Here is a 26,561-nt window from a genome sequence, read left to right on the forward strand (position 1 = left end):
TCTAATGCTAATGAAAATACCAGTATGACCCACAAATTTTAATATAATATTTTTCTCTTTTCAGTTGCAAATGAGACAGGCAACAAAAATGCTCGACCACTTTCACGATTTGCTCGTAAGTAACCAATTTTTAACTCATTCACTTCTACACCTACTGTGTTGCATAGAAATGCATCTCTGGTAAATCTCATTAACTTCATATTGCCTGCCAGTCTTGGCACCCCAGCTTACATTACAACATAGAGTTCTGGAGCCTCAAAATTCCTGCAGACCTTGCAGGAAGTGTCTGTTACAAGAACGCAATGATATTGAATGGAATTCCTTCTTCAGAGCAGGGAGAATTTTAAAGCTCTAGGAATACCTTCCTGTTTCAAGTTGCTCTTTTGTTATAAAAACACAGATGTTCAATAATTGCCTGATCCAAAGTCCACTGAAGTCAATGGAAAGTCCTTTTGGCTTCAGCAGGCTTTGGATCAGGCCCTAAAATAGTATTGCAAGGATGCTTTTTAACCAAATCAGTAAATCTTTCAGCACCTCTTGCTATATATACACTCAGTTTGTGATACTAGAGGGAGTGTAAATTAAACAAAAGAAAACTTGAGTCAGATATGAATCCTAAACAGGGGCATCTCTTAGCTGCGGGAATAACTTCCTTGGGCTACGAGGAGAAGTCTAAACACATGGGTCTGACACTGACAGACAGCCAACCTGTGTATGATCCGTAACAATTTAACAAGAGGCACTAAAATGTAATCAAAATAACCTACTTGTATGTGAACTTCAAAGAGATATATTAGACCAGCAATCATTAACCCATTTATTTGTAGTAATAGAAATCAAGGGTGGAAGTCAAGTGTATTTGTCTGTGTTTACCTATATCTTGTTAGGAGTTTAACCATGTAACTGGATTAGCTTGTAGATGCTAATTCCCTTTCATATCTTAATTGCCTTATTATTCATGAGGATGGTTCAGTTAACCTTAAGATCAAAGATGTAAGATCCTGTAGGAAACTAATATTATCTGCATTGTCTTCAGCTTAACTTTCTGTGCTATAATAAAGTACTCTAATTGCCTTATGTGAATGAATGCACTAGTTTACCTGTGTATGTAGGAAATTGAAGATTAGCTTCAAAGCAGTGGTCCACCGTTGCCTGTTCTTCCTCAGGGGAAGGTCTTGCTGTGACAAGAGGCTTGTCAGGTTGCTACAGGGCTATAAAGGAAAGCCCCGGCCTGATCCTGCCATCTCAGTCTGCTTAAACTTTAACAGGGAAGGTTTAAGGCATAAGACTGAGGTCTCCAGGTTTACTCTGGATCACCTGGAATTCTCCTTGAAGAATCTGAACAGACTATATATACACACCTGGACTGTCTATTGGACTATAACCATTTAAATTGATTCCAGAAAGAGTTTTACAAATCAGCAGCCTCACCATCTGTACTATTAAACTGACCTAAGGACTTTACACATATTTGTATGTATATTGATCTTGTAACCAATTGCAACTTTCTTCTTTTTCCTTTTTATTATTAAACCTTTAGTTTTAGTTACTAAAGCATTGGCATCAGCGGGATTATTGTTTATGGTCTGAGACTCCTATTGATCTGGGGATAAGTGTCCAGTCCTTTGGGACTGGTGAACTTCCCGTATGGTGAATCAGGTTTTCAGGAATCCCTCACTATATTAGACTTGGCTGTCTAGATGGGAGTCAAGGGCTGGAATTCTTAAAGGAGACTGTATTTGATGTTTTTTTTTTTTAACCCGTGCAGTATTACAGAAGCTGTTTTGTTATTGGCTAGATGAATCTAATTATAGAATAAACCACCAGTTTAGGGGATTGTCTCCCCCATCCCTTGCAGTCTGCTCTGCATATGGCATTCTCAGTGCGGTCCATCCAGGCACCCGGTCACAATGGGCCATTTAAAACTTGATGGGACAAAGCACTAGAAAGTAGGATGGAGATGATTAGATGGCCTAATAGGAATTTTCCATCTCCACTATGTATAATTTTATGATGCTGTGTGATTACTTGGCAGACGAAAGACTGCGGTCACTATTAAGAAGGTTCATTATTTGCCAACATTCAACACACGGTGGCGGGTACAATACTTAGCATAGGTAACACCTTCAGAAAACTGGTGTCTCACTGTGGGCAAAAATTTTTTCTTTTCAATATACAGCACACACACTGAATGTGTCAAACCTGCCTTTGCACCTGCAAATAGGCCCCAGAGAACACAAAGCTTAGGTGCCCATTTAAAAAATAAATACATCTGACTTTTAAGGTCATTCACATGTATGTTGGTTGAAAATTGATTTCCTCTTATTGAGCACATCAAAAGAAAATACATCTGTAGTGCAGTATTCCCACACAGTCACATGATGGCACTCTAAGCATATTGTACACTGTACAGATGAAACATGACTAAATCATATCAGATACAATGATTCAGAGAGACTGACTGCTATGTATGCAGAAAAGCGAACAGGCTAAACTGAAGTAAGAAAATAATAAATTGTACTGGCATGTCAGTTTGATTTAAGGTTTATTTTTCCCAAATTTGTAGGCAGCAGAGCCTTAAGTTAGGGGACTCCATCGATTAATCGTTGTTAGTCCATCGCTAAAATAGCAAATGGTGATGAAACTGCAAAGAAAAGCAGACGAAAAACATGAAAGTTTTTTGAATTTTTTCTCAAACTTCTTTTTTGTTCATTATAGTTGGTAAAAAGTGTGATCTGGGATTGTAGGTTACTATTCAAATATCACCGGAGGCTGAGTTTTTGGGTTGAGGGGATACCATTTACTTATGCTTCAATATTCTTTTATTAGTGGGGCCAGCATAAGTCATGACATGGGGCTGAGCTGGCATTTCAGTACAAAACTAGACCTTAATAATTACATAATTTACGAAGGCAAGGATGGTTGTCTATAAAGCATAGACCTAAACCTCAGGAAATCTGGGTTCTGTTCCTGGTTCTGTCATAGTTTTGGATCCGTCAGGCCACATTTTTAGAGATGGTGTCCACTGAATTCAATACTGTTAGCCAACTCATGGCCTTCAGGTAAGTGCCATGCATAGGAGCCCCTGCTGCAATCAATGGTTTGCTGACCATGTGAAGTGAGTTAGTTCCCAAGGCCATTTGCTGGCTCGTGGAGAGTGATATTAATAAAACATAGACAGTAACTCAATTTAGTCCTTTTGGATGATAGTCATGGTGACATGAGATGGGGTTCACGTCGGTTAATTAAAGGGGTAAAGACCTTTTTTGGTAGGAGTTTGACCTTGTAACTTGGTAGCCAGGCTGCAGATATAATGACTCAATCAGTTTGGTGGTGATTACCCCTCATTAGGAGTAGTATAAGGCAGTAACTCCTATAAGGATGTGAAAAAAACCTAGAGCTAGAACTGTGTTGGCAAAAATAGAGAGATCCATCAGGCAGCAATTGTGTCAGTTGTTTGTCTGCTGCAGCCACGGGGGACCCCAAATGTTTTAGGGAGGTAGCAATAACACTATAATTTACTCCACATTTCCTGACTGGTGCCATATTTTAAGTGAACACACACAGCAGTACAATACAAAAACAAATCTTATCTGAATGGTATAAAAAGCAAAGTGTTCAAGGACTGGTAATTGAGGAACACCTAAATGGTGTGGGATTGTTACAGATGGTCTCAAAGCAACAACTTTAGTTATATGTGGATTCAGGTTTTTATAGAGCTAGAGACCAGCTCTGAAGTGTGGACCTGTATCTGAAATTGCTAATATATTTGGGGGACCTAGGCTTTGAGTTCAGGACTGTTGCTATACATAATGGAGGAAAAACAAATAGGGCCATTGGCCACCTGCATCTGGCCAGAAAATTGTGCCCCATCCTGTTTAGACACAGGATCTGGCACTGATGATCTGCCTATTCATGGCCTTCAGAGCTGATTAGTTTGAAATAAAAGAGGAGTTAAATTGTATTTGTTCTACAGGCTCATGTTAGCCAATTTTATGTATTTTTAAATGCCAAGTTTCATTGTATAAAGAGATATTTAGCGATCAGCTACTATTGTGAAAGTTGCTACTACTCTTATCGCTGCAATAGCTGGCATCTCAGCATGCCATCTTTGTTATGAAGTAGTGTTGCACCATCAGGCTTTGAACAGTTGTGCTTGTGGCTATAGGGAGTTAAATCCATAAGGCTTACCGTTCAGTGTTTCAGACAGCTGAAAGATTCTGACAGATGTCTGACCATGAAGAGCCATAGGGGAAAACAATCCTTTGCTGTCTGCAGTTCACTTAAGCCTAATTGTTTATGTATAATGAATAGCCTGAACAGTCAATTAAGACGGGTGGACATGGCATTTCATCTCTCTAGTGAAGTGAATTAGATTTGTCTTAATGGTTGGCTTACTCCAACATGTAGATCTTGAAAGAAATTCATCAGACTTTTGAATTTCTAATCCTAGAGATAAACAGCAAGAGAGAGACTCCTACCATTGGGGGACAGGTTTGGAAATAAAGGAAACAATGTACAAAATGCAGTAAATAATTTTAGCACCTTTTCTTTCTCCTGTTTAAATGTTTCTGGTTTCAATAAGTTTTCTCCCTCATAATTCAGCTTTTCCTTCTTTTTGGAGCCATTGGTTAAACTGTTGTTTTCCATGTTCTACCAGATTACTATAAAAGTGATTTGTGATGAAATAAATCCAATGCTGAAATTTCTGCAGGCTGACGTAGGAGAGAAGGGACTGCAGGCCAAATAATAATATGATCCAAACTTTGTTCATGCAAACAGTTGGATTTTGAGACCTGCTAAACCCGGTACTAGAGATGGGTGATTTAGGGAGAGCACATAGTAGGCTAGGCAGGTTTGTGGGACAGTGTGATCTAGTGGATAGAGCACTGGACTGGGACTCGGGACACCTGGGTTTTATTCCAGGCTCTGCATCTGGCTTGAGGTGACTTTAGGCACAAATGGCAATTAGACACTTAATACCCTTTGAAAATTGAGGTAGTTAGAGGCCTAACCACCCAGGAACTCATTGTGCTAGGCGTTGTACAGGCACAGAACAAAAAGGCAGTCTCTGTCCAAAAGAGCTTATAATAGACGTAATTCTTTTTCCTCTTGAGAGGGTAGCATGGGATGGTCAGGATCTGAGACTTGGCTGAGGAAGAATATTCAGAGAGGAGAGGCCCCAAATTATTTTCTCAGCGGGTGTGTGCCACACATCCCTGATTCTGACTCTCCCTTCTCTCTTCCCTCCTCTCCCCACCCCCGAGCAGCCACGATTGCAGAAGCTGTTGCTCCAGCCTCAGCTAGATTATATTCTGGGAAGTTGTATGGGCTGCTGACTGAGAAACATGTGGGTCAGGGAGCTCTGCTGGGTAAACTGAAAAATCTGAGCCAAAGACTTAGGGGAGAGGGAGGAGGGAGGGTTGTTCTTCCTGTCAGGCTCGTATCTTCTGAATTAGTTGGCCACAGACAAAGCCTGTATATCACTTTTCCTGGGTGAAAACAGCATACATCTTTGATAAGACAAATAACGACAAAGCATAACTGTCAACCTCTGTATACAGGAACAGATGACATTAATATTAATGCTTGTCAAGGTTCCTTCCCCATTCTGAACTCTAGGGTACCAATGTGGGGACCTGCTTGAAAGACCCCCTAAGCTTATTCTTACCAGCTTAGCTTAAAAACTTCCTCAAAACTTTGGTACAAGGTGCAAACTTTGCCTTGTCCTTGAACCCTATGCTGCCACCACCAAGCATGTTAAACAAAGAACAGGGAAAGAGCCCACTTGGAGATGTCTTCCCCCCAAAATATCCCCCCAAGCCCTACACCTCCTTTCCTGGGGAAGGCTTGATAAAAATCCTCACCCATTTGCATAGGTGAACACAGACCCAAACCCTTGGATCTTAAGAACAATGAAAAAGCAATCAGGATCTTAAAAGAAGAATTTTAATTAAAGAAAAAGTAAAAGAATCACCTCTGTAAAATCAGGATGGTAAATACCTTACAGGGTAATCAGATTCAAAACATAGAGAATCCCTCTAGGCAAAACCTTAAGTTACAAAAAGACACAAAAACAGGAATATACATTCCATTCAGCACAGCTTATTTACCAGCCATTTAAACAAAAGGAAATTAATGCATTTCTAGCTAGGTTGCTTACTAACAAGTTCTAATACTCCATTCCTGTTCTGTTCCCGGCAAAAACCTCACAGTGACAGACAGACAGACCCTTTGTTCCCTCCCCCCCAGCTTTGAAAGTAACTTGTCTCCTCATTGGTCATTTTGGTCAGGTGCCAGCGAGGTTATCCTAGCTTCTTAACCCTTTACAGGTGAAAGGGTTTTGCCTCTGGCCAGGAGGGATTTTATAATTCTGTATACAGAAAGGAGATTACCCCTTCCCTTTATATTTATGGCAATGCTATATTTCCCTGTGACATTCTCTCAGGAGGTAGGGTGGCAAGATGTGCTTTATTCAATGTTTTACTGCCCACTTTATATATATTATAGTGACAGACAGTCAGGACTAAGAACTGTTAGTTCTGTCATGTGCTTTTTAGTCAGTGCTACTGGACAATTTGCTTCTGAATGACAGAGGAATGCTTGGAAACTTACAAAAGCATTATAAAAGCTGTATAAAAGTGAGTCGCTAATTTCAGTATGAACCCCATTTCTCCAATTTTAATTTTGCATGAAGTTACAAGCCTCTGGAGCAAGACCAGAAGCAGGCTTGATATTCTGAAGAGGGAGTTATCTTTTTATCCTATGAAATCCAGTAGGGCTAATGCTACATCATTATAGTGTGATGCCTGTTGGCACTACTATAGCTAATTTCAGTTATACACCACTGTTCTTGGGTTTGCTAACTAAACCATCAGCATCCTATGCTGTCTGAAACTTGGCATGTAGCAGGTTTTTGGCATGGTAGTAGAGATAAGATTTTCAAAAGTGCTGAAGTGAGTTAGAAGCACAAGTAATCTGGGCATTTTTGAAGATCTCATCCATAGTTTTGTCCAAGTTTTTTTTTATTTTACTGTAATTTTTTTAAGTTGCAAGACCTGACATAGGGAAATGCTGTGCCTTGACGTCTAATTTTTAAAAAAAGAAAAAAAAAGTCTTCATGTGAATTTAATGTTGGTGAAAGACTGGCAAATCTGGAGATGGAAGAGATGATCAAATTATATTGTTTTAAAAAGCAGGTGCTATGTTTAACTAATAGTGCTCATAGAAATTTTTCGTATACAAATTTTTGTTGTTTAAAAAATGGCCTTTTTTTATAATAACTAACCTTTTTGCAAAACACTGTTGCCATTACAGATTTTATTTATTTTTTGTTGAGAGGCGGTGGAATGTCACAATATTTTCACTTTTTAAATTTTTTACCAAAAGGCCTAATTGTAGCATGTTGGGGATCTGAATTTAGGTGCTACGTTCCCTGATTTGGCATTCTGAGCACTGTGGAGAGGGTGTAGGAATGTTGCCATTGGCCATATGTCAATATAAGAGCTGAATGTAAAACTTACATCAAAAAGGAATTTTGACAAAAACGTTTCATGAAACTTTTGTGAAAAAATGTTTTCTGTCCAGCTCTAATCATAATGCATTTACGTGAGAACATTCCTCTAAACGTGTAGCTTAGATGCTTCAGTGTATGCCACATTTTTCTCTTGACATCTGGGGATTTTCACATGTACTTTGGTACTGAGAAGAACTGTAAGGGTGAAACCCTCTCCCATATGCACAGTGAGAGAAAAGTCGCATACCCCCCTAAGCCAAGCATATGGCTTTCTAGGGTTTTAGGTGGCAGTGAAGTAGGTGTATAGCTTACAAATGTGTGTTGAGAATTTTAGGTGATGCCTGTGTTCTCATCTCTGAGATATTCTGGTCACACAAAGATTGATTAGTGATGTATCTAGTAATGTTTTCTTTTTTCCTGAAGATAAACATACATATTAAAAATGCCCCTCAAAGGGCTGGTCAGAATGCTTTTTGACAGAAAATAGGATTTTCAACTTAGCAGATTTTTCGCAAAAAGTGTCTTTTCCTCTGTGGACAATTTCTATTTTTATTGAAAAAACGGAACACTTGGAAACCAAAATATTTTGGCTGAAAACTGTGAAATATTTTGATTTGGAAATACTGCTGCAATGCCTCATAGGAGTTGAAGTTCAGTGGCTACATATCTCCGTTCTCCTCTGTGGGCTGGATTCCCAGGCCAGATGGCATTTTCCATGATTCATCATGGTGAGGGACTGCCACGATGCATTGCCTTCCCCTGCCAAGGTGTGTGTGGGGGGGAGAGACCATAATGCATCATGTGAGATGTAGTCAAACCACAGATCCTTGCGATAGAGAAGTGTGGGATCATGAGGAACCTGACCTACAACTCCCATGAGGCATCACAGCAACTCTTCCAAATTGAATATTTTGATTTTTCACACACACTTTGGTATTTGAATTGCCACTGAAAAAAATCAAAATTTTTCCATTAAAAGAAATCCATTTTTCAACTAGCTCTAGTTCCTCAGACAGACAATTTTTGGTCTGTAATCTAATCTTAATAAATTAGAAACACGATAACTAATTGTACTGAAGATAATAATTAGATGCCAATGTCTTGTGTTGAGCTGACCCTTAACTTAATCATGTTCCATTACATGATCAGTTGTAGTTTGAGTATCTAGTGTGAAGAATAACAGAAGAATACTTTCTACTGACAATTATTTTTGTTTTGTAAATAAATCTTTAATCAAAGAGGACAGTGTAGGTTAGGATTTGAAAATGATATCCTGAATGTTAGTGTTTATTTCCACTTTGGACTTAAGCCTGTAGGTAGAGCTCCAAATTCTAGACACCCAATGGTAAAGACATAATTTGCTATGTTTCTTTCTCCAGACTGCTGAGAAAACAGGTTAGCACTCTGATTAATTAATTTTCTCTCTCTCTCAAGGGTCAAAGTCACAAAACTGCATATGGAACACCATTATTGGTGGGTTTACTGATAATCTCAAAGAAAGGCAGAAGCCAACCATCATTCATGATCCTAGGACTCCGGAGGAAATCTTAGCAGATGAGCTACCGCCTGTGGACAGTCCAGAAGCATTAGTGAAAACATCTTTCAGGTTTGATGGACATGAACACATTTTGCTTTTCCTTAATTAGCTTTCTTTAAAGTTAGGCAACTGTACTGTGGGTTTGATTAAAGAAGTCAATATAATGGAGCCTTCTGCTGTGTGGTGTGTCTCTGTACTGAGTAGGATTGAAGAAACAGGGTTATAAGTAATGCTGTTCGGATTGCTGACTTTCATTTCTCAGACCTCATTACAAGATTATAGGCTAGACAGATATAATGCAGTAGAGAGTCGGCATTCTGTTGAGAGTTTTACATGAAATCACCTTTGAAGGTTGGTATTGTTTCATGTGAATCTATTGTAACAATAAAGATAAAATCCTGTACTGATATAGGGGCAAACTGAGTCATTTGTCTGGTGATCTGAAGTCTTGAGAACTATATGGTGTTAATATATTTTTGTCAAGGAGGATGATTCCTGGACAGGGGATTGTGTGCAGGTGACTTATGCTGTCATAAATGTGAGATACGCACATTATTGTACTTCCTTCCAACTTGCTTATTCATGTGAGTGTTCATTTGGGAAGCGTTTCTTTGAAGCATCTTTTGTTGACTATAGTTTTCCCAAACAAATGAATTAAAATAGAAAAGCTGTACCTGTCAGGGTAGATATTTGATAGAAATTTCAAAACCTGAGTGCCAAGTGCACAGCAATACCTAGCAGTGTTTGTTTTTTCTTCTGGAGGCTTTGTTTTTAAACTATTCTCTCTTATTACTATTACATATTGCTCCACACCTAAAGCATTTCCTGTTTTTACAAATGTCTCTGTGGCAAAGCCTGTGGTTTTAATTATACTCTAGGGTACAAACTGATATCAATCTTCGTATAGTTACACTATTTTTAGTGTGCCTGTTAAAGCCCTTTGCCCAGGTACTGATCTCAGACACCTTGTGAGCATTGCCTGGTATCTCAAAAACTCTCTTGCTGTGCTTTCATTTCAGTTTTTCTGTGACTGAATTTTGTAGTGAGGCAGTGAGCAGTGCTGCGTGTTTCAGAATCTGGAGCTGCCTTTTATGATGAAGTTGTGATTAAAAAAAAAAAAATTAAACAAAGTTTAGCCTACTTTTGTCTTTCTCTGATATTTAAAAATCAATTGTCAAATCAAGACCCCCAATACAAATCTTTCTCTCACTCAAAATCTTTTCTTAAGAAATCATGGTCACCAAAGCTGGCACCTGGAGCCGGCCCTGTGAAGGGAGCTCTTATGACGTTACTGAGTGTGTCCAGTGTGTCTGGTAGCTGATGGGTACCTGGCAAATATGAAACTCTCTATTCCTCTTGTCTTGTTGCCCACCACACACCAAGTGGAGACCCCTAGGGGAGAAGGCTTCATCCCACCTCTCTTGCCATTTGGGGGAGTAAATGTGCTACAACAGTTGTTCAGTCTAGCTGCACTTGACTAGAAGGTTGATGACTGTAACACAGGTATTTATGGAAGAGGATGTCAGGTTATTATAATATTATTATTATACTATTAACATTCCAATGCCCATTGGAGTCAAAGACAAGATTCCCATTGACTTTGATGAGAGCAGGAGCTGGCCTTTTATTATAAGGTCACTATTATAAACAATAAAATACATGAACTCTCTCACTATTTCTGACTCACCAATGTCAGTGAACTGAGAGCAATACGTGGCCATACCATCCATTTCTAGTGTAGTTAAAAGAAAGTGTCTCTCATGTGTCAGATGAGTCATATTTCCTTATGATTGCTGCTATCTTTCATGTAAATATATGATATTTACATAATATTCCAAGTACACCTCTGACATTTGATCTTGTGTTGTCTCCTGTGCAGTGCTCATTGTTATGTAGCATGGAAAATTAGCAAGTGCTGTAGCTTGATTTTGCTTCACAACTGGCTATGAATATGAAAGTACATGGCTATTTTGGATCTTAATTTTTATATAGTTTTGTACAGTTTGGGTCCAATGATCACCTTCTCCTTGAGTGTGTGTGTGTATAACAGTGTATGAAATGTATTGGACAGTGGTTGCAGCTTGATGCACAGGAACATTGGACAATGGTTATAAGGCTTTTTTCAGGGGCATAACAAGGCCTCAGAGGGCCCTGGTGCAACAATAGGTTAGGGGTCCTTCCCCCAGGGCTGGAGACCTGCTTCCCATCCATCCCTGCAACCCTTCCCCTGGAGCCGCTCAGCTCAACCACAAAGGGACCTGTGTCCTCTGCACCCCCTCCCATCCCAGCCTGTACTCTCTGGAGGAGTTCCTCCCTGTTGAAGCACAGCTGCAGTGAGAGTCCAGGGTCATGGCAGCTCGGGTAGGGCCTGCAAGAGCTGCAGCCCCAAAAGCGCTGGCAGTGCCACGAAGAGCTGTCCCAAGCCACTCAGTGCCTAAGCTTTGTGGCTGCACTCGTACCCACGCCAGGGATGGAGAGCGGCTGGGGATGAGGTGGGAGCGCTTTTCACTCTTCAGAGCTCCTGGAGAGGGGACACACACACTTCCCCTGCAGCCTGGCCAGCTGGGGGCTGCTTCCTGTTCCTCAGGTCCCTGGGGAAGGGGCAGGAGCACTTTGCTGGTAGGCTGGCTGGGGGCAATAGTCTTCCTATAGGTGGGGCAGCCTCTGCTGGGCCCATAATATTGTGGGTCCTGGCACACCTGTACCACTTGCACCATAGTAGCTTTTTTCCAGTGCTGCTGAGATCTTTCTCACTCAAGTACTCGTTGCCTATGTTGGTCATTTTGGTATCTCTAGAAACAGTCATTCCTGGGAGTGACTTGTGAAGCAGTTCTGGGCTGGTGGGAATTCCAGGTCTCACATTCACATCTGGGAATTATCTGCTGTTTTCATTGTGAGCAACCCAACAGTGAAAGAATTAACTATGTTAATGGTAATCATTAGCCATTTGCAATTCTTACTACTACTTCAAGTGCAGCAGGTAGTAACTTGTGATTCACAACATATTTTAGCATACTGTTGCAGGCATAGCTTAATTAAGGGATTACCAAAGCGATCATTTTAGTGATGCAGGACAGGTACTCCACTAGAGAGTGCAAAGAAACAATAGATAACAGCTCTGAATTTTCTTATGCAATATTGCATAAAAGTTGGGGGAATATTTTATGTACAAAGAATTTGCTGCCTCAGTTTCCAAAGTACAGTCTGTAGCAAACTAAGTCACCAAATTGCACTGTTGCTTCATAATGTCACGTAGGAAAACATGGAATGCCAAGCCAACCACTTGAGGATTTTTCTTAAATTAATTTGTTTTTGATGTACTGTAGGGGGTTGCTACCTGGATGAGTAATATTTTAAATTAGCTTAGTCATTGGTTTTTTAAAACATGAAAGCCAAGCATTTTCTCTTAATGTTTTTATATCCTTTTAAAGGAGACCCAGGTCTTACTAAATGTTCATTGAACCAGAATATCCTTAAAAATCATCATGATGGGCATCTCTCTCAACTCTGGCTCATTATGAGGTGTTTTATTTGCACTGCACCTACATTTATCTCTGTTCTACACAAACCCGCTGTTTATTCCTGTTAATTATTGATGTTCACTATGATGAACCAAGAAGGAAAATTTTGTATTCCTTGAGGAAAGACTCCCAAATCATTCTGGCTTCCTTACCTCCTATTTTAATTCTCTTCTGGGTGTGCGTTACACATTTTAAAAACTATGCACGTGCTCCACGGTAAATTGAAGTTTGATGACTCAAAGTGGGAGTGATGAGGAGAGGATTTTACAGCAATTACTGTTCAAAGATTGCACTCTAGTTCTTAGCACATGCCCCGAAGTCCATGAGGTGGGTGTTTTTTTTTTTCTTGTTGAAAAAGTGGCTCTCTTCTTTGATGTCATTGTATACTTGTTTTTATATGGTAGATGAATTACTGATAAGGAAATCCCAGTGTTATTGTCACTATATCATACACCTCAAAAGACCTATGTTGATAAATTCAGATGGAGTGGGGGTGTCTCAGACCAAGCTCTCCCTCCCTACTGTATTGAGTAGGCTCACTTCCAAAACAGAAACAAGAGTTTTACTGCTTCTTCCTCCTCCTTGTGGGAGATGAGCAAGGTCCAAACCTTCATAAAAAAAAAAAAAAAGCCTCTTCCTGTTTCAGGAGCCAGCCAAAGCCTTTCTCCCAGACTTTCTTCTCTACCCTACTGCTGATCCTCTTCCTCCTTATCACCACAGTCAGCTAGCACCTAGACCAGGGGTGGGCAAACTTTTTGGCCTGAGGGCCACATCGGGGAATAGAAATTGTATGGCGGGCCATGAATGCTCACAAAATTGGGGTTGGACTGCAGAAGGGGGTGTGGGCTCTGTGATGGGGCTGGGGATGAGGAGTTTGGGGTGTAGGAGGGTGCTCTGGGCTGGGACCGAGGGGTTTGGAGGGTGGGAGGGGGATCAGGGCTGGGGCAGGGGGTTGGGGCATGGGGAGAGGCTCAGGGGATGCAGGCTCCAAGCAGCGCTTACCTCAAGCGGCTCCCGGAAGCAGTGGCATGTACCTTCTCTGGCTCCTATGCGGAGGCACGGCCAGGCTGCTCTGCATGCTGCCCCATCCGGAGGCACCACCCCTGCAGCTCCCATTGGAGTGCATAGGAGCTGGACCCTGCAACCTGGCTGGAGTGGGCTGAGCCGCGTGGTGCGGCTCGTAGGCCAGCTTAAAACTGGATCGCAGGCTGGATCCAGTCCATGGGCTGTAGTTTGCCCACCCCTGACCTGGAGGGTAACAAGGCTCAGGCACATTTGTTCCTCAGCCAATTAACCCCTCCTGTTCTGGTTTCATGTCTCTGCAGACTTGACACTTGAAAAGGGGTTTGTGGGCCTTAGTCCTACCTCCAGCCAGGCTGCCTGGATGGGTAGGATATCCTGTCACAGGAAGAAAATTTACCAATGTATCTGGTGGTCAATTGGCAAATGTTTGTCTTGCCCAGGGCTTAATTTGTAAGGAAGGCGGTTCCAGGGCTCAAACAATTGTTTACTTTCATAACTGATGTGGCAAGCCCAGAGGTGCTGGGACTCGGCCCTGGCAAGCCCCAGTGCAAATTAAGCACTGGTACAGGCACACCAAACAGCAGGAGGGCTACTATAACATTATACTTTTAAGTCTGGGCATAGGGTCTTGTACAAATATACAACAGCATTGATCTGCCAATCCCTGCACATCACTCAGCTATTATGCTCTGATGTGGGGCTTGGGAGAACTATATGTGGACACAAACTAGATTAATACCTAGGCACCTCCCCTGAACTCAGTAATATTTCTCAAGACCCTGCATACCCATTCCCTTACTTGCATGTGTAGAGTAAAAAAGTGTGTGTGTTTGTGTCTGTGTGAGTGTGAGGGAAAAACAAAAGAAAAGCTTAAGTGTGATCCTTACCCTTAAGTGTGAAGCTAATGCGGCATTTAGCTACGCACTCTTATTAGTCATCGTCCCTGCTACCAGGCAGTAATAGCTTGGCAGCTTTGTAGCAGCACTCTCACTAATGCAGAATTGGGTTGCCTCACAATCCCTGTTAGCCACATATTTTATGTTGAGCTCATACACACAGCACTCCACGTATACCTTGTTAAGAGGGGAGCCCAGTGTGAGTCACCCCAAACATCAGATTGCAAATAAGGTGTCTGAGGTTACTATGTACAACGGTAGGATACTTTCAATGGCTTGGTGGCTTTTCCGTTTCTGGGCTCATTGTAATATACAGCTACTGAGCCAAACCACTGTGCTCACAGCAAATACAGAAAACTGATATTTTTCTCCCGTGCCAATACAGTGGTATTTTCCTTTTAAGAGGAAGTGAGTTGCAGCGTGCCCAGTGAATAGTGCCCAGGACTGGAACTCAGGCGAGCTGAGTTCTATCCTCAGCTCTGCCACTGGCTGCAGGGTGATCTTGGGCAAGTCACTTCAGCTCCATGCCTCAGTTTCCCCACCTGTTTTTTAAAAGGGGGATAATGATACTGATCTCCCTTCAAAAGTGCTTTGAGATCTATTGATGTAAACAAAAAGCTAAGTATTATTAAAAAACTTATGGAGTTATTTTACTCTATTAAATATTAAGACCTTTGTAACCTTCACTTCACTTTTGAAGCAACTAGGATGTAGGTTTTCTTACACCTTGACAGTAACTAGAGTATCATAGATCAATATTGTAGATTTTTTTTTATTGCTTAGATTTGTGTAACAGAGGAACTCAAAGGAGGCCACAGAAAATGGAAGCCTGTATAAAACCTGTCCATACTCCATATACAGTATACTATTTTAAATGCTTTTAAATATCCAGAGAGTGGTAATGGAAAGTAGACCTCGCATATATATTTTATGCTGTGACTTTTTCCCCCCTAGGAGATGTAGAGAATAACCTAAAATCTAATTTAGTAAAGAATAGATTATGAAATTCCACGAGGCTCAGACAAGAACCAGAAACCTTTCTGTGCGAACAACAAAAATAAGCCCAAAACATTAGCTGAGGGCTGTGCCTATGCTAAACTTGTGCACCATCTCAATAATATTTGGAGTGCTAAAGCACTGAGAAATAGAAGCATTTAGCCTCAACTATTTTACTCTAATAAATTCTGGGGCCTATAGCAAGGCTTATGTAAGAATCATAGAATATCAGGGTTGGAAGGGACCTCAGGAGGTCATCTAGTCCAACCCCCTGCTCAAAGCAGGACCAATCCCCTAAGTAATGCTACTTTGAGTCACCAACACAATGGACCCACATAATTTGATAGTATCTGTACTGGAGCTGGAATGTTCATGTAAACTACCAGCTGGCAATTCCTAGAAACTGTTTTATGGACTACTCATTTAGAAAGCTATCATATTCTGAGAATACAACTCCCATGGATATCTAATATAGTACAGTAAACCACTTTAGTTTGCAGTTGTTCATAGAAACTTGTATTTAGATTTCATTTCCAAACTCTGCACATTCCTGGACTTTGGGTTTTGAATGAATTTAAATGCTCACAGTAAAACTGTTTTAATGGTCATGTTTCACTCTCTTTCCATCTAAAACCCAAAAATTGACAGGGTATATCTAAAACCAGGGTCCGATGCCAAACTTCTCTTTTTCTGGAAAAAAAATCATATACTTCATACTTTTAGGTTTGAAGATGGACCTGAGAAGTGGTGGAGTTTAGGTCAGAATTTGGATCCAAATCCCAACTTTTCTAAGGTTATTTGTATCTCTTATAGAATGTAGTACATATATAACCCACACTAGGGAATGTGGGTCTTTATTTCCCCTCCTAGTAGCTGGTCCACATATGAGGAAAAGAGTCTACTTTAGCTGCCACCTAGAGCAGTCAATCCCTTCATTAAAACTATAAAGGATCATGCCTTTAGGTTCTGGGTTCAAACTCTGTCAACCAACTGGGGTTGTTATATGTTTGCTACTAAAGAAAGTCAATATTTTTATTTTAAAACAAAGTTTATTTTCCTCCCTGCTATATGAGTGGATCTCTGTAAGCAGCTGCGATTTCAAAGATAAAGATAACTGAACATTTTATGTTTCTCAAGCACTTTCAAACACAAGGGTAACTTTTTTCATATAGCTGCGTCACCAATAATAGCTGCAGTCTGAGTCTAAAAGATGGGTTTTTTTTTTATCCTATCCAACTTCTTGTACCAATTATAATTAACTCTGCTCTAATTTCTAATATGGTTGCTAGAGTAATGTTCAAACTCAATCTGAAGATGAAAAGTTGATAAAATTGGATTTTTATTACTGTACATCCCTTTTGAGGCTACTTCATTTCCTGGATTGTTTTAAATGCTGCTAATAATATGATTATCCAAAATGTCAGCAATACTTTAGTACAATGATTATAGAAAATGTTAATGTAAATACAGTGGCCAGAACCTCAGCTGATTATAAATCAGCTCCAGTGAAGTCTGTTGAGTTATTGCAGTGTTGATTTACCTCAGCTAGGGCTCTGGCCCAATGTTTCTAAGTATAGCTCCTAGACTGAAATGTTTATATTCTTTCTTTAATGTTCTTATTACAAATCTAATAAACCTGCATGAGTGTCTCGCTACATCATTAACGATGTTGGTGACTGTACTATTATTTCATATGTATTGGGTCTTATGCTGCAAGCATTCTAGCTGAGGAGTGCCCATTGACTTTTATGAAAAATCTGTGCTGAGGACTTGTGGAATTGAGTCTATAATTACCCTGTGCTTCAACTATGTGTGTGTTTTTTCACTAACATAATGTTGATCCAACTATAGCTGTAGAGTAGAACCAAAAAGTGCCGTTCTTTTTATAGGCTGGGGTTGGAAAGCAATGTATTGTAATGCAGACTTTGGCTCAGATCCTCAAAGATATTTAGGCTCCTAACTTTCATTGATTTCAGAGTCACTCAAGGTTTGTATAGTTTTGTAAAGTTCCTCCATACCACACAAAGGAGGGAGTTGTGCTTTTCATCATCCTTTCTTGTTTCATGTGGTATATCCTGAGTAGCTGTGTTATCATGACATAACAGGAGAAGGCCAGTGGATTACAGAACTGCTCTCAATGTCATGCGTGGAACTCTCATGGACTTCAGCGTACTAAATGGTCCTTAGTTTCACACCCAAGTGGGTAATGGCTGTACTAGGCATTTTTTTCTAACCTTTGTTTTACTCCCTTGAATTGTTGTAAAAGCCAGTTCAAATTTGTCACACCGTGTATTTAATTCAATTTGTAGCAGTAGCAAAACAAATTGCTAGGTGTTCCTAATAGCTTAAAATGATTGCATGTGATTCTCAAGGGTTCACTTTAAGAATGGTGTGCCATTCTTAACACAACTATCATTGACAGTTATGGGAGTTGTGTAGCTAAGTCGCCACCCTGAGAGCAAACTCCTGGTCTCTGACCTGCACTGCAGTTCTTTATTGCATTGCCTCACTCAAATGCTGTATGGAACTCCCACTGAGGTCAATATGCAGTAGAGGTCTGCAATGCAGATCCAAGAATGGGATTTTTCCCGAGAGAAATTACACATCTGTGTTTCAAAACAACCAGAGAAAAGTTAAATGTGTGATTCTAGGTAAATTGCATATTTTGTGAATTGAATCTTCCATAGAGAAGTCTATTAAAATGCAAGCTTCATCTCCCAGTCATCCAAGGAAAATGGCACTGAGTTCACAGCTCATATTAGGATTGAAAAGTAGAATCTAGTGGAAATAGTGCAATTTATTGAATCTAATTTAAATGTGTCTGAACAAACTATTTCTAGGATGCAAGGGTGAGGAGGGGAATAGCTGCGAACCAGTCCATAAAAAATCGGAAAGAACTTTTTATTGGGGCATGTCCTAAGGTAGATTGTTTGTGAAACTTAAACAAAACAAACAACTTGTGTGTTGGCCTTAGCAAAATCAGTGTAGCCTTACAATCTAGCAGTAATTCTGAGATCACTTCCTGTATCTGTCAGGCACTTTTATCTGCCTTCCAGTGGGGGACAGCAGGCTTCCTGGACAGGCTAGCATTCCTGTGGGGGAAGAGCCCAAGCTATGAGCAGTAAGTCAGACCTGTTCTGTGGTGGATGAAATAAATGTATTTGTACAGCTTAAAAAAATAAAAATAAAAATCAACTTGTTACCTTAGATGACTGCTTGTTGCTTCTGCACAAACCTATTTCCTGAAGACCCACTAAGCTTCATGTCATTTCAAAAAATATATTGTTTAACAAATATTTTCTCAGAAAAAGATTATGGGCCATGTTATGCTGGCAGTTTTTAAGCAAAACTCCCCATTTATGTTGATTTCTATGGAGAATTCTGTTTTTAAAATTATGTCCCACCGCATGGAAAATGATCAAATACACCTTTCTACTGTCGAGTGGTTAAAGTGATAGACAAGATAAGCACGCTTTCTTTTTTAACCTTTGGATGACTCTTTAGAATTTGTCATTTGACCTGATGTTCAAAATGTGATGACACTGTTTCTCACAAATACAATAATTTGATTAATGTGAACTCAGCTGGTGATCTTTTCTCTGGACAGTGTAGAGTCAAATTGCATGGCGCCTCTGTGTATTTGGTGGTTACATTGGTTCCAGGAATCTGTATATATGCCTAGATATAGCCTCATATATGGGGCCAAATTTGCTTTTAGTTTTAACAGTGCAAATTCAGAGTTAGTGGAATAAACTGTTATAAATCCAGAATCACTGAGAGTAATATTTGGCCAGTTATCCTCATAAAACATAACAATTAGAGCAGTGAGAAAAATGAGAATTTTTTTCACAAAATTATATACCATTTTTCTGTTCCATTTTGAGTGATTTCATGCCCTTAGTCTTTCTTTATTCTGAGATTTTTAAGGCAGTTGATCCTAGGATCACATACAATCATCTAAAAGTACAGAAAGCCAGTTTCACTTAATTTCAGATAGGCTAACTTTCAAGTAGAATCAGTAGTTTGACAGCAGCCATCTTCTTTAAAATAGACAATGAGAGAAATGGACAATACATTTATTAGTTTTATGTAAGCACCCTGGGTGAAATCCTGGCCCTATTGAAGTTTATGGCAAAAGTCACATTGACTTAAATGGGGCCAAGATTTCTCACACAATCTCTTTTGTGATGGAAGAGAGGAAACTGTGGATAAAGATAATGGTGGTGGTATTTTGGATGAGGGGTAAGGCTTATGATGGGGTGCTAACTACACTGTGTGAAGGAAGTTCTCTGTGTTCTTGGGCCAGGTAAGACACACATCAATATGGGTGTAGCTCAAGAGCATCAGCAAAGTCGTACACTTAGCCCTGTATCTTGGTTCCCAACACATTTATGGAAACGTGCCAGTGAACATGGGAGCAGGTTCATGCCTCTAGTACAGGGGCAGCGGCAGGAAAGCTAGACAGACCACCTGATGTATCCAACCAAGGTCTCCTGCTGCATTGAATGAGTAGCCAAAGCATTACAAAATGTGATTATTTTTTTTTGCAGACCTGTGCACTGTACACAGATCCAAAATTGAAAATTAGCCATGAAAATGTAATGAAATATTTGGCAGCAGCAGGGTGTCACAGATACCTCAGTGCCACACCATACATGTAATATGTACAGTTAAAATAATAGGAAGCAAAAGGAATAATAAGACCTCTCCTAACCTCTCAGGCAAAGGTAAAGTAGCTGCTGAATAGAACTGTTTGTCAACTTCATAACCTCTAGAGTGGAGACAGTGAGGTGGTTTTTTGGTTTTGTATATCTAGCCTAAAAGAAAGTGGAGCATTTTACACTCTTGAAGTCAAGCACTCAGGTTTGTTAAGGAGAGATGGCTAAAACAACAAAACCACCCTCTTCTTTTAAAATAATTGCTGCTCTATATTTCTAGAACTGCAAAGATGATCTCAAATAAAATAACCATGCCAACCCAATCAGAGAGTTAAGAGCATGCATCAAATTTGACTCTTAAAAGAAAAACTAGGTATAAAAGTAGAGCTGGTTAAAGTTAAATAAATACAGTGTGGAAAACCCTGTTAAAAATTTGTAACTTCCATTTTGCAGGGTTTGAAAGACTCCATTTTAGAATTGTTTGTTTCCCCACATTTTTTAAGTAATTTTGAATTAAAACTGATTACGAGGGTTTTGATTTTTTTTTGTGTGTGTGTGTGAAAAATTTTATATTGGAAGTCCGCAGATATTTGTGAAACTTTTTTTTTCTTCTTCACGGAAAGGTCTTTTTTCAGCTAAAGCTTTTTGTTCAAAATTTGACAGTCTGTGCATACAAGCATGTAATAAACCACTTAGCAGCAATAGGTATAAAATCGACCAGGAAACCAGTCTCAACATTACAAAAAAAGTATAAAGATGCACACTATAAACCAGCCTCAGAATTATAAAAAATACATAGAAAAACAGTAATGCAGAAAGTTCAAAGGTATTAGTTTTTGTGAGAGCATCAAATGTTATCCTAATGTACGGAGGCCACAATCCTCCATTCCTCTTCCGTCTCACCCCCAATACCGCTCTATATTGCAGGCTCTGCAAGAGCCCCTCCTTTCAATAACCCCAATACTTACCTTATCCTTTTGTGGGGAGAGGCCCAGTGGTCCTTTTTGGCAGACTGCAGGCCACTTTTCTCTCTCTCTCTTGTATATTTTGGTTGTCTATCTCCTTGTTCTTTCCACATGGGCCTGAGGTGTTGAAATGGCTTTCACCGACCCTTTTGATTACACAGAAACAGCTGAGTCAATTGGGAATACTGAAAACAGATCATATGGGAAAAACCAAACAATCCAGCCTGAAAGTTGAAAATGCATGAAGGATTTTCATCAATATCTAGACAAGTCAGGAGATAAATGTATTATGCCCAACTTTGACAAAATTTTTGCTGATGCAAAAAAAAAAAAAAAAAAAAAAATCTTGTAGGAAGCACCATATTTCCACAGAAGCTCTGAGGTAGAAAGGAAGCAAATTATTTCTAGGGTATTTTTTGTTTCAGTATGAGTATCTCTCCTAGCTCCAGTAAGAATACTTATATTACACTTGTGTTTATGGTACCAATGTAGCTTCTGGAGCAAGAGGCAGTGTTTATACCTGCTTACAGGGTCCCTTTGTTAATTGAGCCAGTGGAGGTGCACTGAATTTCAGTGCATTCAGAGCATTTCAGTTTACTGAATGGAAGCCTGTGATTATGGCACTGAAGGTCATGCCCAAGAGCTATTCTCTGTGTCACAAGTTGGAGGCTAACTGATGAGTGACTGTGGTTGTGGTTTGTTTGCAGCTGGAGATAATTACAAACTGTTCTGCCATTGCACTAAAGAAGCTTCAGATAAGAGTACCCAATGATAGGGGAGTGATAGCTGTGATAAACTAGCAGTGTGCACATTTTCTAATTTTAGTAATTATGTGACTACTGAATAACTGGAAGTGTAGCCAAATATTAGATAAAACCTAAGAACCACACACTGTTCATTTTTTGTCATGAGCTGCTGACAGTCACAGGGCTGGGATCTATGAACCTCATTTTTCCTTTCATTTAGCACAAGAGTAAATCCACTGAAGTTACATCCATGTAAATGAGGAGAGAATAGGCCCTAAGGCTCTGACCTTGTCTATACACAGTAGTTGCAATGTTTTAAAAAGTGCATACCTTTTATGTGGACAAACTTAAATGATGTATCCCTGGCTTCAGAAGATTTAGCTTAATTTGGTAATTTTATCTGTGCCATCTCCCCTTATACCACCTTCACATGGCGAAGGTATAATTAAGCACTTACTCCTGTAAGCAGGATCTCAGTGAGCTCTACTCTGACATCTAGTGATGAGCTGTGGGAAGAGACTTCAGGAGCAGACGGTGTTTGCGTAGACACGCCTAGTCTACCTAGGTGAGCAGCATATGGAGCTGCTTTGCCAAAATAATTAATTATGGCTGGTTTGGGTTACTCATCACTCTGGTATTTGAATGCAGGGGTAACGAAATGTTTTAACCTTATTGTACAAGTAAATGGCAGCAGAATGGTGGGGTCATCCTAAGTTGAGCGAGGGGGTCACCCTAAGTTGCCAAGCGTGGGGCAGGGATGTCAAATCCCAGTGAAGATGAGTGGTGGGGGGAGGGGCAAGGTAAAATGTTTGGGTTTCACTGAACTAGCACCTGTAAGGTAAGGCTGATAGGGCCACCTTTCAAGGCTTCTGTTTTCTGTTTAAAATCCTTAAGACCAACTACTCCTTATTGCACTGACATTTGCAACCATTAGGAACAATCCAGAGAACAGGGCTTGCCTTTCCCATTAGACTGAGAGTTGTACTTCTGTAACACTATATCCTCTTGCCACCTGAGACTCGAGCTTGGTCTACACTATATACTTTGATATAACTATGTCACTCAGGGGTGTGAAAAATCCACCCCCCTGAGCAGCGTAGTTATACTGACCTTAACCAACCCCCCCCACCCATGTAGACAGCGCTATGTGAGTGGGAGAGCTTCTCCTGCCGATATAGCTACTGCATCTCGTGGATGTGGAGTTAAGCCAATGGGAGAGCTCTCTCCTGTTGGCTTAGAGCATTTTCACCAGACATACTACACCAACATTCTCTAAATCACATAGGCCTCCCCACCCCGCCCTGTCAGATCACTGGGTTCCAGTATAGTTGTCTTACTGACCAATCCACCAGGTTAAGTTGCCTCAGTGTTTGATTAGGTGAAAATTACCACTCTTTCCATTTCTTCAGGCACAGCAAATAGTCAATGTGCTTAGGTAATCCTCTCCAAATCCTATACAGAATTTGTCACAAATATTATTCAATATAGCAAGAAAAAAAAAAGCATGAGCCAACAACACAGACAGAAGTAATTAAGTCGTCATCAGATCATATTTAATGGACTGTACTTTCATACAGAATTAAATTGTCACGCTCTAATTTCAGTTCTTGGAGTCATTCTGCCATTAGGAGCCAAAAACCCCATCTGGACTAGATCACTTTCTGGGTCTGCTCTTGGGGGGGCCACCCCCGGACCCCAACCCAGGGCAGGTGGAAGGTACTGGGCTCCACACAGCAGCCAGGGTACCCTTGGCGGCTCTTACCATGGTTTGGCTCCGACTTCCAACCTGACCAGAGGGCGGGGCCTCGGGAAGAGGAGGATTGAGGGTGGGGCCACAGCGGGGGGGGCTCCTGCATGTGTGCTGCTTTAGCCTTTTGAAAAGGTGGTCACTCTAGAGCCATCTTAGTACCCATGGCTGTTCCCATGATTTAGAAAATGTTGTTGAATGTAAAATTGTTATGGGTGAGAATGAAAAGGATGAGTCTAACGATGTGTTTGGTGTGGATATCTGAGGGTTGTCCATTGTCTTGTAAATATTTGAGGCAGGCAGCTATGCTGCATTGTGAGGTGTATAGGGAAGAGACATCCATGGTGGCAAAGATGGTGTTCTGAAAGAGGCTGTGAATATTGTGGAGTTTGTAGAGGAAGTTGGTTGTGTCTGGAGGAAGCTGGCCCTTTGTGTGGTCAGAGGTTTGAGGACGGTTTTTATGAGTTCTAATATTCCTTTGGTAAGAGTTCTGTGGCTCGATACCACAGGTCTTCCTGGGTTCCCTTGGTTGTGCGCCTTGGGCAGCATGCAGAAAGTCCCTATGGTGGGCTCATAGGGGGGAAGAGTTTGTATAGTTTGTCTTGGAGTTGTTTGGGGAAGGATTTGATATCTTTAAATTCCTGGGTAAATTGTGGCATAAATTCATCTTTGAGTTCTTGATAGTAGGTGGTGTGGGCAAGTTGTTGCTGAGCCTTGTAGTTATCGTGGCTGAGGAGTACGATGGCACCCACTTTGTCTGCTAATTTGATCACTGCCTGGTGGTTAGATTTCAGGGACTGTATATCTGTCCTCTCGGTGGTGGAGAGATTGTGGTGGATGTGATTGTTAAGGATTTCATGGTTAGTTTTTTCTTGAAGCAATTCATGTAATGATCAAGAGTGTGATTTTTGTCTACTCTGGGATGGTGTCCAGTCAAATGTTTCTTTTTTTTTCTTATGGTTGTTGGTGGGGACCTGGTAATTTTGAGTAGTTTTGTCATTGTTGTGAAATAATTCTTTGAGGTTGAGTCGGCGAAAGAATTCTTTTAGTTCTCCACATATTAGTCTGGTATCAGATTCTGTGTTTGGGCAGAAGTTCAGTCCCTTAGAGCAGTGGTTCTTAACTAGGGGTACTCAGAGATCTTTCGGGGGTACATTAACTCACCTAGATATTTGCCTATTTTTACAACAAGCTACATAAACAGCACTAGCCAAGTCAGTACAAACTAAAATTTCATGCAGACAATGACTTGTTTATACTACTACTCTATATAGTATACACTGAAATGTAAGTACAATATTTTATATTCCAATTGATTTATTTAATTAAATGGTAAAAATGAGAATGTAAGCCATTTTTCAGTAATAGTGTGCTGTGACACTAGTATTTTTTTTTATGTCTGATTTTTGTAAGCAAGTAGTTTTAAAATGAGGTGAAACTTGGGAGTATGCAAGACAAATCAGACTCCTGAAAGGGGTACAGTAGTCTAGAAAGGTTGAGAGCCACTGCCTTAGAGAGCGTAGATAATTCCGCTCCAGTTAGGGGTGGTCTTGATAAATTGATTATTTCAGATGTTGTGTAGTGTCCATGTAGTGGGTACTGGTACCTTGGTTTCTCCTGGAGATAGTGTTCTATGAGTTGTGGAGTAGTTGTAGTTGGTTCCATTTTTGTGTTGGATGGTTGTCATCAAGTTTTTTGACAGCTGTTTTGGATTTCTTGCATGATTTCTAGATAACTTCCTTGATTTTTTTTTTCTTCCAGTATGTGTCAGCGTGCGATGATTTCTTGTTTGAGGTGGTCCCTTCTGGAGTATATGAGGTGTAGTAAGAGGTTCCTCAGTTTTTCTGAAGACTGTCTAAAGAGCTGTTCAGCATATTTGTAATTGTATGTAGGGTTCAGAGAGTTATAGATGGTGAGACCTCTGCGGGTGGAGATTTATTTCTTGCATGTGCTTAGGAAGTAGATGTTGCTGTGAAGTTTTGCTTCCTTTTTCTTCATGTTGTTGAGTTTCCATTTTAGGCAGAAAAATTTGATATCTTCCATTGCTTGTATATGTGGTGGTGTAGCCATGTTGGTCCCAGGATATTAGAGACACCAGGAGGGTGAAGTAATATCTTTTACAGAACCAACTTCTGTTGGGGTGAGAGAGAAGTTTACACAGAGCTCATGTTCAGGTCTGAGAAACTTACTCAGTGTGTCAGTTAAATACAAAATGGAAAAGATTGAGCATAAATAGGTAACACATATTTCAAGGGACCACACAAGGTGAAGTAGTCTGACATATTCGGCTTCAACCTCACCCTTCTACTCTTCATGTATCAGAATCTTGGCTCTGCTCGGGAGAGGCAAGTGCAGGCATTCTTCTTTATAAAGAATAGTGTTTGTAATATATCTATAGCTATAAAATTGCCCTCCGCTAACAGTATGAGTTTGCTGCTGAGCTGATCCTCTGTTCTAGTATCTGAAATCAGATAGTTGGAAAAAGTCAACTATCAAACTTCTATGGAAAATATTCAACCAGCTCTGGTTTGGAGGTTCATTCAAAGCTAAAACTCAAAACCACCTGAATCTGTTTACCCTCACATTTGTCCAACGCCTCATCTGTGAACCAAAAATCATAGCTATTTGCAAAACTCTAGTTATACCTTATAACCAAACAGAAAAAAATGGTGACCTCCTTTTCAAGAGCCATAATCTGTTGTTAAGCTGAACATTCAAAACTAAGGCTTTAAAACTTCACAGCAGTAATAGCATAAAATATGATAGAAACCAGCCTTGGACTAATTCTGCACTCTCATTCTGTGAAGAATTCCACTGACTCCAGTGGACTTGCATGGGTGAGCACAAAACCTGGCGCATCTTCATGAAGGCAGCATGGGAAATTAAGCAATGTTGCAGATTATTAAAGCAAAGAGTCCACTGGGTGAGATATGAAGACAGAGTCATACTTTGCTTT

General features: G+C 40.3%; 1 protein-coding gene across 5 annotated transcripts in view; it reads left to right on the forward strand.

Annotated features, from left to right (window-relative positions):
- The window catches only part of PDE1C (phosphodiesterase 1C), a gene marked incomplete at its 5' end in the record, with an annotated part of 501,954 nt that overhangs the window by 134,195 nt on the left and 341,198 nt on the right, over positions 1-26,561 (forward strand). For all 5 annotated transcript variants that reach the window (XR_014710093.1, XM_084618216.1, XM_084618217.1 and 2 more), the window contains 2 exons: positions 65-115; positions 8,951-9,122. Coding sequence is in view for 4 of the 5 variants with exons in the window: in XM_084618216.1 (XP_084474342.1) it covers positions 65-115; positions 8,951-9,122 (223 nt within the window). The remainder of the gene's footprint in view (positions 1-64; positions 116-8,950; positions 9,123-26,561) is intronic.

This window comes from Lepidochelys olivacea, assembly GCF_965140295.1.
Source record: "Lepidochelys olivacea isolate rLepOli2 genome assembly, chromosome: 2".
NCBI lineage: Eukaryota > Metazoa > Chordata > Testudines > Cheloniidae > Lepidochelys > Lepidochelys olivacea.